The sequence below is a fragment of the Pseudopipra pipra genome, chromosome 13 (assembly GCF_036250125.1).
Source record: "Pseudopipra pipra isolate bDixPip1 chromosome 13, bDixPip1.hap1, whole genome shotgun sequence".
Lineage (NCBI taxonomy): Eukaryota > Metazoa > Chordata > Aves > Passeriformes > Pipridae > Pseudopipra > Pseudopipra pipra.
Window position 1 is genome coordinate 6,100,089 of NC_087561.1, and position 15,048 is coordinate 6,115,136.

General features: G+C 46.4%; 1 protein-coding gene across 3 annotated transcripts in view; it reads left to right on the top strand.

The window, feature by feature from the left end:
* PASD1 (PAS domain containing repressor 1) overlaps window positions 1–12,750 on the top strand; it is a 55,548-nt gene extending 42,798 nt beyond the window's left edge. The window contains exons 10-18 of one of the 3 annotated variants that reach the window (XR_010433983.1): window positions 418–527; window positions 996–1,082; window positions 1,967–2,125; window positions 2,621–2,824; window positions 3,677–3,879; window positions 4,792–4,884; window positions 5,362–5,569; window positions 6,807–12,073; window positions 12,282–12,750. Coding sequence is in view for 1 of the 3 variants with exons in the window: in XM_064669790.1 (XP_064525860.1) it covers window positions 418–527; window positions 996–1,082; window positions 1,967–2,125; window positions 2,621–2,824; window positions 3,677–3,879; window positions 4,792–4,884; window positions 5,362–5,569; window positions 6,807–6,977 (1,235 nt within the window). In the remaining 2 variants the exon portion in view is untranslated. Of the gene's footprint in view, window positions 1–417; window positions 528–995; window positions 1,083–1,966; window positions 2,126–2,620; window positions 2,825–3,676; window positions 3,880–4,791; window positions 4,885–5,361; window positions 5,570–6,806 lie in introns of all 3 variants that reach the window. The other 2 variants (XR_010433982.1, XM_064669790.1) reach the window with 2 other exon arrangements.
* The last annotated feature ends 2,298 nt before the right edge of the window (window positions 12,751–15,048 follow it).

The window sequence follows — 15,048 nt, forward strand, 5'->3', positions numbered from 1 at the left end:
GATAATATAATTTTATTGTGGGGTGTCTGCTGCTAAATCCCTGCAGAAGGAGCTCAGAAGGATGCCTGCCTTGCTGGCAACTTCATCCCAGCTCCTGCGAGTGCCACCCCTGCCCTGGGAGTGACAGTGAGGTAACCACAGTGCCCGTGCAGGGCCGTGTGTAGGAAACAACTCAGGAGACTTTTCTTGAAATTCTTCTCATCTGGAGACACCCATGGAGGGCAGACAGACGTGAGGTTGGCATCAAAATGGACCCCAATGAGTCTGGCAGGAAGCCAGAGGGACCACAGAGGGGCAGTTTGGGGACCCGCTTTGGCAGCGCTTGGGTCACTGTTCATCTGCATATGCAGAGCTCAGGCTCAGCCAGGGTACCCAGGCACGGGGCTGCTGTATCATGGTGAACTATCTCTTTTCCAGCCACGTCATCCATGCGGCGCACGGACACCAGCACTCCCACCCGGCCGTCAGTGCCCGGGGGTCAGGCAGAGAAGGCAGCCCTGCGGCTGGCATCAGTCGGAAGCGCTCAGGTCAGTGGTCCTGGCAAGGAAAAGCCTTTCTGAGGCTGTTAAAGAAACCTTGATCTTTCCCTCAAAGATGCTGGATCCCCCGCTCTGAGTGTGCTGGGATGTCTCAGGGCTGTGGGGAGCAGCACTGGCTGGCAGAGCCAGTGGAGGGATGCCAGAGGCTCCTCTGCTTCCTCCTTTCAGGATTCATTTTGCTCCTCCAGGTTAAATGGCTTCTCACGCCACCAGCCTGTTTTTCTTAGGGTTTGTACACATGAAATGGCCTTTATCCAAAATGGATGCTGACACTAAGGGCTTGCAATTAGCAGGGGCATGCAGGAGCTTAAATTCTCCCTTCAGAGTGATTCTCAGACCTGCACATGGAGTTGTCTAATTCCTTGCACTTGTTCATCCCTGGTATGGGCAGGTACAGCACCAGCTCTGTGCTAGAGGTGCTATGGACCTACAGTAAGGCAAAGTTTTCATTTCTAGGCCATAGCCACTCCTCAAGCCCCTGGTGAACACCTCCCTCAGCACCCTGTGGCTCAGCTGGCAGTCCCCTCCCAGCACCCTGTGATGGTACGTGGTTTATCTTTATTAAGTGCAGTGGTGTGACCAGTCACTGGGGCAGCCTTGGTGGCTCTGATTCACTACCCACCTCCTTGCTTGCTCATCCCAGATCGGGGACAAGGTTTCCGTGCCCTTTCTGTTGCTGTTACTAAGATTTACCTGAAACCAAATTATTGCAACCACTTATTTCAGTGAGCAGACAGAGCAGGTGGGACACCCAAGGAAGTAGTGTAGAAGTTTTATACTTGTCAAAAGCATTGGAGGCTGCTGAAGGCTCCTCCCTGAATCTGTAGCAGCTAATTACAGGCTGATACAATGATGAAGTTTTATTCCCCTGGGGATGCCATGAAAGATTTGAGTTAGGCCAGGAAAAGAAAAAACAAAAACCACAAGAAAAATGTGGGAGTCATAAATCATAACAGTGAGATCCATCCTCACAGAGCTTTGATGTCAGTGTAGTAAATGTTCAGACTATAAAACAGGAATTGAAGATGGCCAGCATAGGTGTGAAGGATGGACCCTCAGGTGGGATTGCAGCGTAACTTGGGCCTGACATTTGACAAATACCATTAGCAGCACAACTGAAAGCCCAGCCAGGAGGTGTAGCAAGGGTTTGGATGCGGTGGCCCAAAACCAGCAGGGTGTTACCCGTGTATAAACACAGAAATTTAATAGACCAGCACCTGGAGGGAGGCACTGAGTGTGAGCCAGATGTGTTCCTGCTCTGGAACTACAGTGGTACTTTGTTTAAATATGCAATTGCCATTTTTTGTCAGCACCATCTTTTCTACAGCAAAAACTGAAAAGCAGTCATTTTTCTGAAGCCAACATCACGTATGAATGTGAGTAGCAGACTGGTCCTACCCTGTGATCCTTTTTTCTATTATCTGCAGCCCGTGTACCACTTCCCCACCCAGCTGGGGATGATGCATCAGCTGAAAGAGCAGCTGGAGGAGAGGACTCGCATACTGCAAGCTGACATCAAGACTCAGCAAGAAGAACTCCACGTCATCAAGGAGCAGCTCCAGTTAGTGCAGGACTCCAACCTGCAGGTACTTGCTGTCCCAGGGACTCCCAAACTCACCAACCATTTGCTTTTCCTTTGAGCACACAGATCAGTAACAAAATTGTCTGTGGCAAAAGCATTAGGAAATGAACTCTGGACAAATTGGTAATTTGGTCTCAGGCGTGGGAGTGGTTTCTCCCGAGAGCTGAGTGACGTCAGTACGTGGCTAAGTATTGAATCAGTAATATTCATGATTTACAGAAAAAGCAATCCCAAATTAATCCCAAGTCCTCTCTGTACGAAAAGTTTGGTGGTTCAGTATCTGATCAGTGCTGCTGGATCCTTTGTGCCACCCCTGAAAAACAGCAAACACAATGGATCTGGAATGGTCATGGCTCTGAATAAATATTTGACCCAAGCTAACATTTGATTTTCTGTTACTCCTGGTTCACTTTGCCCCCGGATGTAGAGATGCTGCTGCTGCAGTGTTATTTCTCCCAGGCAGTACCACCAACAACTCATGTGTCTCTTTTACTTGAAGATGCTGATGCAGCAGCCAATCCCCGTCGTCTTTAACAACGTGCAGCACCCAAGCCCCAGGAGGCCACCGCCCCAGGGGACACCCAGGCAGAGCACAGCCAAGAAGTCACAACAGCCAGGCCTCGTGGGGACGAAGCACTACTGCAGCACCCACCTGCCCTCACCGCGCCAGTTCCTCAGGGACCCCCACAGCACGGCCACCCAGGTCACTGCCTGCTTCCTTGTCTTCATCATTCCCATTCCTGACTTTTAAATATTTGCCTGCCTTTTAAATATTTGCCCTCCCCCTCATGGTCCCATGCATCCCCTCTGTGTTGGTTTTTCTGCGTTGCTGGCATTACAGAATTTGTGTTGAGAGTCAGTTGTGAATAATGTCGTTCAACAGTAAAAGTAAAAGCCAGGTAGCCAAAAAGCATTTGAACTTGGGGACTGCTGGGCCCTCCTGGTGACCCTGGGGAGGAACTGAGTGGGAAGTGTGGGCTCTCAGTCACTTGTGTTCATGATTGCAACACAATGCTCGTTTGTAGCCACTGAGAGTTGTGGCTTCACAACACAGGAACGTAGGCATCGTTTGGAAAGATTAGTTTTCCTCTGCCCAAAGAGTCTTGGAAAGCAGGTTTGAAAAACAGTTTTGTCATCACTAGACCTAAATCCACTATTAAGATGGTCACTTCTCCTTGAGAAAGACTTGAATTCTCCAAAAGCAAAAAAGGCTTTTTGAGCTCTTTTTACTGCTCTAAAGGACAGATGAGAAGCTTTCCTTGGGGACTTTGAATTTACACTTCCCCTCTTAAGCTGTTCTCCTCCCCCTCAATCCTTTTGTACTCTGATTTCTTAAGGAACTGTCTGTCTCTGCTGCTGGCAATGCCAGCACCTGCCCTGCAGGGACAATAAATGCCAATGGGTTGGCTGTCCTGAAAAGATACGCTGTTTCTACTGCTGTGTTCAGGAACAATGTCCTATTGTTCCTTCCCCTTTTTCCATCTGCACACTGTAAGCACTTATTTTAGCCTTCTGTTAGGGAGCTTTAAAACTTACATGGGTATCTCTGTTTCAGGTACAGCAGCAGCAGCAGCACCTAATGAGAGGAAGCCAAGGCCAGCAAGCGTGTCTGCCAGGGCAGGCAAGCATTTCAGTGCCCCTCTACAACAACCCCATGGTGTTCTCACAAACACACCCCATTGCAGTGGCTGCACAGATGCCGCCTGACAGCAGCGAGAGGCAACCACAGTCTGAGTACAGCCAGGACAGGAGCCTCAGGTACCCACAGCCCTGCCTTCCAAGTAGCTCAGTAAGCTTTGGACATCTGCTGCTGTTAGAGGAGTAAACAGGAAAAACTAGTCTTTCTCAAACCTGTGACTTGCGTGTTCTGAAGCTCTAGAGTGCCTTTTCTCCAGGCAGGACAAGTGCTGTGGCAATGCCTTTTTTTTATACGCTGCTGGAAACATCATATAAAACATATACAACTGTCCCAAACTATTCAACTACCTTTCAGAGAGACAGGGCCTACAAGATCCAGCTGTTCCAAAATATTGTTTAAGGAAACAGGATAAACCGTAGAGGTCTCATCATCTATAAAATGTATTTCTCACATGAAAAATGTAGCAAATTTCAGCTCACCTCTGCAAGTCCATTAGAATCATATAATCACAGAAAGGTTTGGGTTGGGAGGGATCTTAAAGAGCATGTAGGGACCCTTATGCCGTGGCAGGGACACCTTGCACTAGACCAGGTGGGTCAGAGCCCTGTCCAGTCTGGCCTTGAACACTTCCAGGGGTGGGGCAGCCACAGTTTTGTAGGGCTTCACCACTCTCACAGGGAAGAATTTCTTCCTAAGATCTAATCTAACCTTGCCCTTTGTCAATTTAAAGCCATTCTCCCCTTGTCCTGTCACTATATGCCTTTGTAGAAAGCCCCTTCAGGCACTGGAAGGGGCTCAAAAGTCTCCCTGGAGCCTTCTCTTCTCCAGGCTGAACAACCCCAACTCTCTCAGCCTGTCTCCATAGGAGAGATGTGATGTGATGTGATAAGAAGCATCCTGTTCCATTAGCTAGTTTTCAAGGTGGTGGTTTGCCTGCTTTCATGGAGAATTTTCAGGGATTTGTTTCTAGAGACTGATAGGAGCTTGAACCTCTCCCTTCCCTGACCATCCTCTGTTTTGTTCCACTGCAGGATGCTGTTGGATCAATCCATCCAAGCCATGATGCCTGCAGCCAACAGCAGTGGCCAGGCTGTACAGAGCAGTGCCAGCAGGCAGCAAGGAAAGTGAGTCTTTGCTGGCCCTTGTTTTCCTGCAGTGTTTTAGCAGGGGACTTTATGGCATTAAAAATAACTTGGCAAAACTTGTACCTGATCACGCAAACACGAACAGTCTCAGTCTGAAATGAAGCAAAAGTTCAACTGGTTAGGAGAAAAAGTAATGAGAATATTTTTTAACTACAAAAAACTTTATGATAAATAAAGTGCTTTGGAAAAAAAGAATCAACCGTTCTCTGGCTTTTGCAAATCATAAAATGCCTAACCAAGACATGGAGATGTACAGCCTTAAAAACCTTCATTTTCTGCATTTCCAGTCCGTGTTTGGTGGGGAGGGGGAAATCTGGGGCCTGTTGTTGCCAGGATCTGTGTGGTTTGACAATCCCTGCTCCAGTCTGGTTCCTGCACCACCTGGACTCCTCAGTGCCTATTCTAGTGGTGGGTCTGGGTTTGGGTTCTTACACCTGATTTTCCTCCTCGTGGCAGATTCGTTGTGGAGCAGCAGACCCTGCCTCCCCCAGTACAGGTACAGCCAGTCACCTGTAGCACCGTCCGACCTCCAGCCCCATCGCCCATTTTCTCCCCATCTCTGATGATCCCACACACCAGCTTCACATCCCACCAGGCCAACACACCGGTTCATCTCCACCAGTGGCCACAGCAACAGGCTGCACAGCACCGTCTCTACCTTCAGGTATTGGAGCGCAGGTTTCTGAGGAGGCACAGGGATGGCTTTGGGGTCGGTTGGGGTGTTTTTTTTGAAGGAATGGGGCTTACTTGCCTGATCAAACTTGATCAGTGCACTTGCACATCCTCCATTCCCGCTGTATCTGCATGTAGCCACGTGCTCAGCCTTTCTAGGCTGACTGCACCTGCTCAAGGCTGTTATTCTCCCACACACTCAGTTATCACCTAGTGTTCAGTTTTTAAAACACAGCTTTTCATACAGAGGAGCTCTGGTGGGAAGCTTACTGTAGACATGAAACATGATAAGAGAGAAGCTGTTTTTAAAACATGCCTCTTACTGTTATGTCTCAGCAGGGCAAGGTTTTTACCAGCTGCTATCATGGCTTCTGTTTTAATAAATGGGTATTTCACAACACAAATCTCTGGAGAAGGTGATTTTGGTTTTTCAACACAGTTTTCATCAGTGTATGCTGAACCAGTGATGCTGCCAAGGAGAGGGGTTGTTGAAACTAGTAATTGATTATTAACACACCCTCCCAGCCTTGCCTGGTTGGCAGAGGTAAGTTACAGTCCTCCAGGCAAAGATGGTAGAAAAGAAAGCAGCAGGAGCTGAAAGCAGCCACACAGCAGGACTGGATTTATAGTGAGAAGTGAATTGTTGTCGTCAGCAAATGTGGGCATGAACCATCCCCACTTTGGGTACGTGTCCTCATGGGCTGCACTGAGGTCCAGAGGACCAGCAATAGGAATGGCAGAATGATGATGCTGGGACAGATAAGTAGCTCCAGGGCAACAGAAAACCAGGCTTTGGTATCGCAATGCCTTTCATAGGGGGTTAACCAGTAAGTCCCTGTCTTTGGGATACCGGCCACAGGGTGGTACATGGCTGAGGTCACTCTACAACCTCTTCATTGCTTGCCTGAAGGTCCTTCCCATGGACTATGAAAGTTGCACATCCTGCACATTTTACCATGCATCTAAGTAGCTTTTAAAGGTCTCCATTCCTGCTGGGCCCTCCATGGGGATGGGTTCTGCTTCCCCTCCGTACTCTCTGTCGTTTTTAGTTGTGCTGACAGCAGCAGCATCCCAAGGGATAAAACTCGTACCCTCAGTGGGTAGAGGTTACCTTTAGGACTTCATACACACACTCCTGGGTATGAGTCTCAGCACTGGCCCTGCAGCAAGAGAGGGAGTGGCTGGATGATGGGGCAGGTCTGATCTCTCAGATTTGTGTCTCCCAACAGATGCAAGGTCCTGAGCTGGTGCCTGGGGGTCCAACGCAGCGCATCTTCCAGCCACCCCACGCTCCACAGCAGAACCCCCTGAGCTACTTCCTCCACCCACAGCAGCAGAGCCACCACGCGCAGGGCCAGCCCTGCAACCTGCCTGACCTGCCCGAGATGCAGCTGCCCTGAATGTTGGCTCTGGGAGGCAGGGACCACGTGGCTGCAGCTGCTCAGCACCCCGGGCGCACGCAGGGGAGAGCGCGGTGCCGTCGGAGCACGGGACGGGTGAGGTCGGGCGCTGTGGGAAGGTGGTGGCTGGAGGAACAGTCCCCAGTGGGGATGGATGGCTCCAGGAGCACCCTATCCATTGGGATTTCCATGCAGCCAGTCCATAATGCTGCTCTGGCAGCTGTTTGTGCCCTGGCCTAGCACCGTGGTGCAATTGGAGGCAGTGGCTTTCTGGCTGCAGGGAGGTCAGTTATCAGGTCGCCTCGAAGCTTGGTTTGCAATGGAGAAAACCCTTTTCCATTCAGGACTTCAGTGCTGAAAGTCACTGTGAATTTAAGCCCAGCATTTGAAGCACATAGACAGACTGTACTGGTCCACAGGACGCCGTTGGATTACCGTGTACATAACTCGTTTTGCTGTAGTAGGTCCATTGTGGATTTTTTGTCCCCTTTTTTCTATACCTCAGTCCCACAGTTTTTTGTTTTCCAGGAGATTGGATAATGCTGCTAATTTACATAACACCACTTTTGCCTGAATTTCTTACTGTTATACCAGCTCACATCACAGCTAGTACAATATTTGTCATGTTTTATTTTTGGTTAACAAGTGCATAGAAATTTATAGGGTTTTTACTCCCTGTAGCCGAATATTTTTCAGGTTACAGACAAAGAATCCTTACTCCTTCTTTTTCTGTTGTTTTTGTTTCATTTAGAGTGACGTAGTTGTGTATGTTTCTATACATAAAAACAAACAAACATGCATAGACTGGCATATGACAGCAAACTTTCTGGTTTTGCTAGGTCATGTTTCAATTTGGCACACCCAAAATGTATGATCACAACACAAGCGATGTTACAAGCCCATAGGGTCAGCAATAAATTGTATTTTTGTAAATTGTCACTTTTTAACTATAAGTTTATATTTATGAATTGAAAAACAAGTTTATTCCTCAGTGGGTGTATAGTTAAGTGTCCCTACTGTTTGTGTCTTTCCAAAGGAAAAATGAAAATGTACATTTTTGAGGCGTTAGTAGCTGAGTACTACCTATGGGCACTGTTAGAGGCCAAAGGCAGGAGATGGGTTAGGCCATTACTTTGCAAAATAATGATTAGTTAGGACCAAGTCCATCTAGCAGTAAAGGTCCACCTGACAGTCAGAGCAAAGTTTAGGGAGGGGTTAGTTTGTAATGTCAAAACCAAGCAAACCGTGCTTTTTTTTTTTGCCTTTTTTTTGGCATTTGTTTCCTTTTTTATCTTGTGCAAGCTGCTTGCTTGGCTCTTTGTAGCACTGCAGCAGGTGGACACTGTTACTGGTGTTACTGGTGGAGCAGCCTTTGGCACAAGCAGCCCTGTGTTTCAAGAAAAAGGGGAAAGTGGGAACGTGTCAAAGCAATAGCTACAGCTAATGGTACCTTGAGCTCTCCAATGCCATAAGCACAGATCTGTCTGTAGCTCTATCTATGTAGCTGTAGCTGTATGTCCATAGCTGGCTCACTTGCCCCCAGAAGCCACACATTTTCTGTGCTGCAGCACTGGGAGGATTTCGTTAACTTTGGGCCCAGGCTGAGCTTGGGGGGCAGAAGAACAGGACTGTTTCAGCGTGGGTGAACAAGGCTATGGCAGCCAGAGTCTCCTGGAGAACTCAGGAGTGAAACAGAAGTGTGACAGCTCTGCCTCAGACAGGATTTTGGCTGCAGCCTCCCTGCTGCCTGGTGGGGTCCAGCAGGGCTCCCCCAGCCCCTGTACACCAGAGGCTGTTCCCCAGCAATTTTTCTCGGGAAGGGAGTGTGTTTTTTCTGTGCCACATTGCCTGGGGTGATGATGGTGGGAGGACAGGCTGCTGGAGCAGGAGCCAGCCAGGAGCTTTCAGGGGGCCAGTGCAAGGCACTAACCAGGGTTGTGCCTTGTCAGCTCAGTCCCTGGCTGGGTCCCAGCCCAGCCAGAACATGCATCCCTGGACAATGGGCAGCAGAGCAGCTGCTCTCAGACACAGCCTGAACCAGCCCCTTCATTTCAAACCACAACAAGAAATTCTGGCTACAGCAGAGCCATGGGCCAGAGCCACGGCACTGCTGGTAGTGGGATGTGAAGCACCTGCCTTTGCAGAACAACCTGGAGCTGAAATAATAACACGTCATCCCTTGGCTCTTAGAGCCCAAGCCCTGGAGAGAGCAGGGGGGATTTCCTGCCCTGGCATTTGTGCTGCAACAAGGGCCAGCACAGAGCCCTTGGGGTAGATAACTTTATTTTTTTTTTTCAAAGCACTATGACTTTTAGGGTCTCCCTCTCCTCAAGACAGCGGGATTGCTCATGAGGCTGTGGCAGGAGGGCGTTGTATTTTTGGGAGTTGTTTGGGGGTTTTTCCCACCATAGCCTTGGAACATAATCTCAGAGGGGAGGCAAACATACATTTGTGTTAGGGGTCCACCACTGTACAGTTTGTGGCTCAGGGTGGCTTGCAGGAGGGAAAGGTCGAGCATCTTCCTGGCTTGCCCGTTAAACCTGCATCATCCCAGTCCCCCACCATGGCTGGTGTGCAGTGTCCCAACACTACACATGAGCCACCTATGGCAGGTGCCAATCTCAGAGGTGGTGATGGCTGGGGTCAAGGGCTTGGGGAGTGTATTTTTTTAACAGTGCTTGGTAGGGAGGCAGCTGAGGCAGAGCATTTTCCAGCACTGCTGTGGCTTTGACAGCGAGTGAAAGAAGAGGGTTGGGAAGGGGTTTGGGGGAGGTGGGGGGTGGTGGGTGTGCCGGATGGGGCCGTGCCATGGGCACAGCCCTTCTGATGGCAGGGAGAGCTGGGGGGGCACTGTGCCCCTGCTTGCAGCCTCTCAGCGAGGAGCACAGGAGCTTTGTGAGGATGTTTACATGTTAGATCAGCCTTGCTGAAACAAGAGACCTAAAAACGCACTTTATCATGTGCCCCCCTTTATTCCCAGTGCCCACCCCAGCCACTGGCCTCGCTGCTGGTGGGCAGGGGGGGCTGCACAGTCCCAGGCACTGCCTCACAGGTAGGGCCTTGTTTTCCAGACATGCTCCAAAGGACAAAATCCCACCATCCCTTTCTGGGGCTTGCTCGGTCCCTGCTCAGTCTGCCTCCAGCTGAGGGAGGGAAGGCTGAGTCAGGGCCATGGGGTTTTTGCCTTATATTGTCACTCACTCTCAAAAAATATATGGATAAATAAATCTCTTTATTCAGGTTGATTTGTATTTGTTTACCTCGGTATTAGCTATGACCTGTGTTTTTAGGACTCATTTGGAATTGAGGGTTGCTGGTGGGTTTGGTTCACACACCCCCAGCTGCAACAAGAGAGCACAAGTGTGACTTGTTGGTGACAAGCAGAGGGCAGGAAAGTGACAGATGGCACCTGCAGCGGGGTCGGGCTCCAGTGTCGGTGTCAACCTATCAGTCATTAATGTTCTGAGGTTTTCTAGTACACAAGTACCTATATACTATATCTCTCTCTATATAGATATATGTATTTTTAATATGCATATATATGTATGCACACATATATCTATATATAAATATATATAGGCCACACAATTCCAGACCTCTGAAAACACAGGCAGCTTTAATTAATAAAGTCTTGCACTTTTAGCATATTTGTACATATAAGCTAAAGCCTGGTGGGTATAATCAGGCTGGTTTGACAAACACAATGAAAAGTTACTGTACATATTGTATATATTCCATGCAAAAAAAAAAGAAAAAAGAATATAAGAAAAAGTCTAGAATTGAGTATAAATCTTGGTTTATTTTATATGATGTTAAATATAAATAAATTTATAAATGTTACTATTCTTAAAAGTATTTTGTAATGGGAAAAAGAAAGTGTCTTATGAAGATGAACAGTAAAGATTTTATTCTTGTTTTGAATCTATGTCCCTGCATAGCTCCACTGAATGGGAGCCTGTGCATTTTGACAAGCTTTAAACAGATTGTACATAGTATTTAAAAAAAAAAAAAAAGATAAGAAGAAATAAATTAATACAAATAATACTTGTAAGGCCTCTTACACACTATGTGTTGTTGTTATTCCCTGGGTGGCGTGGGTCCATTGGGGATCAGAATCTGATCCCTGCTCTCCAGGAAGAACAAGAGCAGCAGCGTCACAGATTCATGTGCACAAACTGCTGAAGGGATGGGGCTCAGGAGGGAGACTGGGATTTCCATGACCAGTGCCAGAAGCAATAGGGGGAATGCATCAGTTAGAAAGAACAAGGCATCAGGGTCAGTGTGGACACATCTGCACACTGTAAATGTTTCATCTGGATGCAAAAAGCGAGTGGCAGTACTGGTCTCGCTCACTCACCATCTCAGCACTGAACTCAGCTCAGGCTGTAACAAAGCTTAATTAGTCCCACACCTCAGAAGCTGGGTCTCCATTTTTCCTCTATTGCTGGGAGGCTGGCATCCCAGCTTGGGTTTTGCCTTAGTCCTTGTTTTGGAAAGCACTGACTAAGTGTGGCTTTAACATGGCAAACGCTCTTGAAGGAACTTCTGCAACAGACCATCACAAGAAATAATACTGCCTCAAACACAGATTTGTTTCTTTTTAAAGTGAAACAATACTTTATTTAACACCTCATTTGTCTTACAGTACTTCTTCATACAATACATTGTATAAAAGCCAATCTGTCAACACAAATGTGTTGCCTTCTTGGTAAAGTGACAAGGCTATAGCAAAAAAGACAAAATAGCCTATTTTTCTGGAAACAAATTGGAATATTTTCTTCTGCTTTAGTCCAGATAACAACTGAAACCGCAATCAAGAACCTTGTATGGTACAACTGAATGAGAAACTTCTAGTAAAATCAACACACAGATATTTCTTAGTCACTATGGTAGCAAACTCTTCTAAAATTACATTATTATCCAGCCATGAGAGTGATGAACAAGTGGCTTTGTTTAGGAATGGATGGAAACAGAGTGGGGTTTTTTTTATCACATTTCCATGTCCTGGGAAATGCTACCAGTTGAATTACCATCAGTTCTCCCCCAGGGTGAAAAGAGCTGGTATTTTTATTATTTGAGCCAATCCCTCCCGTCGTGTGCCCAAGCCCTGGGCTCAGTGCACAGTCAGGGCTGCCACCGGTCACCTGGAGCACAGGGAACAGCACCAGGCTCCTGAGCAGCACATTCCATATTGCAAGACCGAGGGATCATCACAGCCTGCTGGCCATCCCCCTGGGCTGACAACTACATCTGACAGAAGGCATCTTACGTGCACAGCAACAACAGCAACAGCCCAGCTGCCAGAAAGGACCGTGCAGCCTCCGCTGACAGCCACTGCCAGTGTGTCGGGGTAACCAGGACACAGCTGCCAAGTCACCCTGGTGATGCATTTCTCAAACTGTACAAACAGCACCACTGATTTTAGCAATCTATACCCTACCTACAACTGTCTGTTTAGTACTGAATGATGCATCTTCATTTATTTCCTATGTCTGAACCAGAAAAATAGAAAGACAGAAAACTTCATAGAAACTTACAGGAAAAAAAGGAGCAGAGATGAGTGAAGTGACGCATCAGAACTCACTTAACCACGCTGCTTCCTGTTCGTGAATGAACTGTTCAAAGTTCAAACACACACATAAAAATTTCCAAGTTACAATTTGAATGGAAAGTCCCCCCTTGGGAAGTAGCTGAGTAATACCGTGTCAGATGCTCTGCAACCACCAGACTCCTGCATAATTCCCAGCTACATGTGGCAGCTGCCCTCCTGCAACAGAGACTCCAAAAGGAAGAACCTGCCAGTGGGGCAGTTGCCTGAGTGCTGTCAGCCTGCTGAAAGTGACCTTGCTCCACATGCTCCATCCTGCTGAGACTGGCCACTGTGACTAGTCTTCCTGGATCAGCCTACAGGTTGTCCTGTATTACAGAAACAATTTAAAGACATCGCTCTTTGGGGGAAAAATAATAAAAAAATTGAACAGAAAATCCATGCAGTTAATAAAAGTTAGTGTTCCCCTACATATCCTAACTTCTTACCTTAAATCTATTTATATATATATGCTGGTAATCTCTCTTTATACATAGATATAATAGCTGAGAAGAGCTACTGCCTAACTGGCAATTAGGCTCCACAGTCTCTTGGATTGGCACTAATAGAAAAGGGAATTGTAAAAAGGTGCTCAGTTTGCATAACCAGGTAACAACAGAAGGCTGCTGTACTTTGCAAGTTCTGTACTTGGATCGTAACATCTTGGCTCTCAAACTAAAAAAAGTCCTTGAGTTTTAAGATTTCCATATCTCTGTTACTTTGCTTAGCAAATAGTTCACAGCTTTGACTACTTCTTGGCATAAACAATATCTGTCATAAACCTACAAAAGCTTTTGGGATGGGCAGCTGCATCTACTTTCATGGGGTTCCATTAATTTTGTCACAGCTATTTGCAGAATTACTCACTGATCAAACCTTATCTGAGTACATCTTGGACTAGAACTACAGTATCATCTGCTTTGCCTTTCTAAACAACTTTGGGAAAACAGTGAGTAAATACCTTCTAAATTTAGTAACACAGTGTGGCCCTGCTTATCCATATCCACATAAATGGAGAAATTAGTTCTTATATTTTACGCATAAAAATACAAATCAGCACTATATTGTATCAAGTGCAATTACTTTGTAAAGGCTTTTGAAAAAAGCTTCCTCATTTCTCACATATATGATATAACTTCTGAACTGACTGTTCATTCAATAAAACTTTATTTTACATTAATACCTGAGAGTATGGGGGAGAGTATAGGACAATTCATAAATTCATTTTTCCTGATGAAAACTGTATTTAACATCGATTGTAATGATGGCATTTCACAAAGTGCCTGTAACACAAGCCAGAACTTCATTTTATTCTTCATTCATATCAGTATTGCAAGAAAAGCCTCAGTGAATGATACCATCACCATTCTGCTTCTTTACAAAAAACATGCACAGTATAAAAATAATGCTGCTCTGCAGAGAAAGATTGTCATACAGGCTTTGGAAATAGACATTTTTAACTAGTTTAGCGCAGAGTCTCAGTTTACTTTGCTGTTGTTTTTAAAAGACAAGCTCTTTCCCTCTTTCTCTAAACCCCTTCTAGCACCAGCTACCAAAGATTCAAGGTCAAATTTCTCAGCATTAACGCTGGCAGAGCTTGCCTCCACAGGATTTCTATTATATCATTTTTTATATATTAAAATTTCAAGTCAGATTCAAGGGGATTTTTTTGCTCCCTTGAATCCTGGCTGATGGAAAATATTACAGCAGCAATAACCCAGAGTGCTACAGAAAAGAAAGAGTAATTATGAGTTGAGGTCTGGACTCAGGGTAGGCAAAGGAGCAATTGCAATCTGTCCCTTCAGCATTCAGCTAAAGATGGTCTGTACTTGGTCTTTGCAAACACCAGCAAAACTCTATATTTCATCAATATGCTCCTAAGAAGCTCCTCTTGCCAGATAAGGGACAACCACCACCACGTGGTCAGACAGATTTAGCCACTGCTTTCCCTTGATTTCAACAATCAATATTAGCTTCTGCATCCATGTGCAGCCTGGATGACCAAATAAGCTTCCATCCTTTTCACCTGCACTGTAGGAGGATTGGTATGAAAATGGGAAAGAGAGCTCTAAGCTGAGCTAGAAAGGCAGGAAACCAGTTGTTTATTGCAAAAACAGACGTGGGCTGGGAGAATGCAGTCCAAAAACTGCTGACAAGGGGCTGGAATCTGCAAGAGTCCAGGCCGTGGGTATCATCAAAGCAGAGGAACTGAGAGCAGGGCACTTCCTTCTCTAATCTCATGCTTTTGTGCCTACCACACCCTCTATTTTTAGCCTTCACTCTGCTTTGACCCCAGTCGACATGCAAGTTTGGAAATAACTAATTAAACTAATGTGGATGACAACCTCTAAGCTGTTGATACTCCTTTTAAGTGAAAACGGGAGGAAGTCATTCCTCTTATCATAGTAATAGAAATTAACCTGGAAATAGAAATGAACACACTGTAACAGCAGTCATTCAGATAGGTTTGCAACAGGTCACACC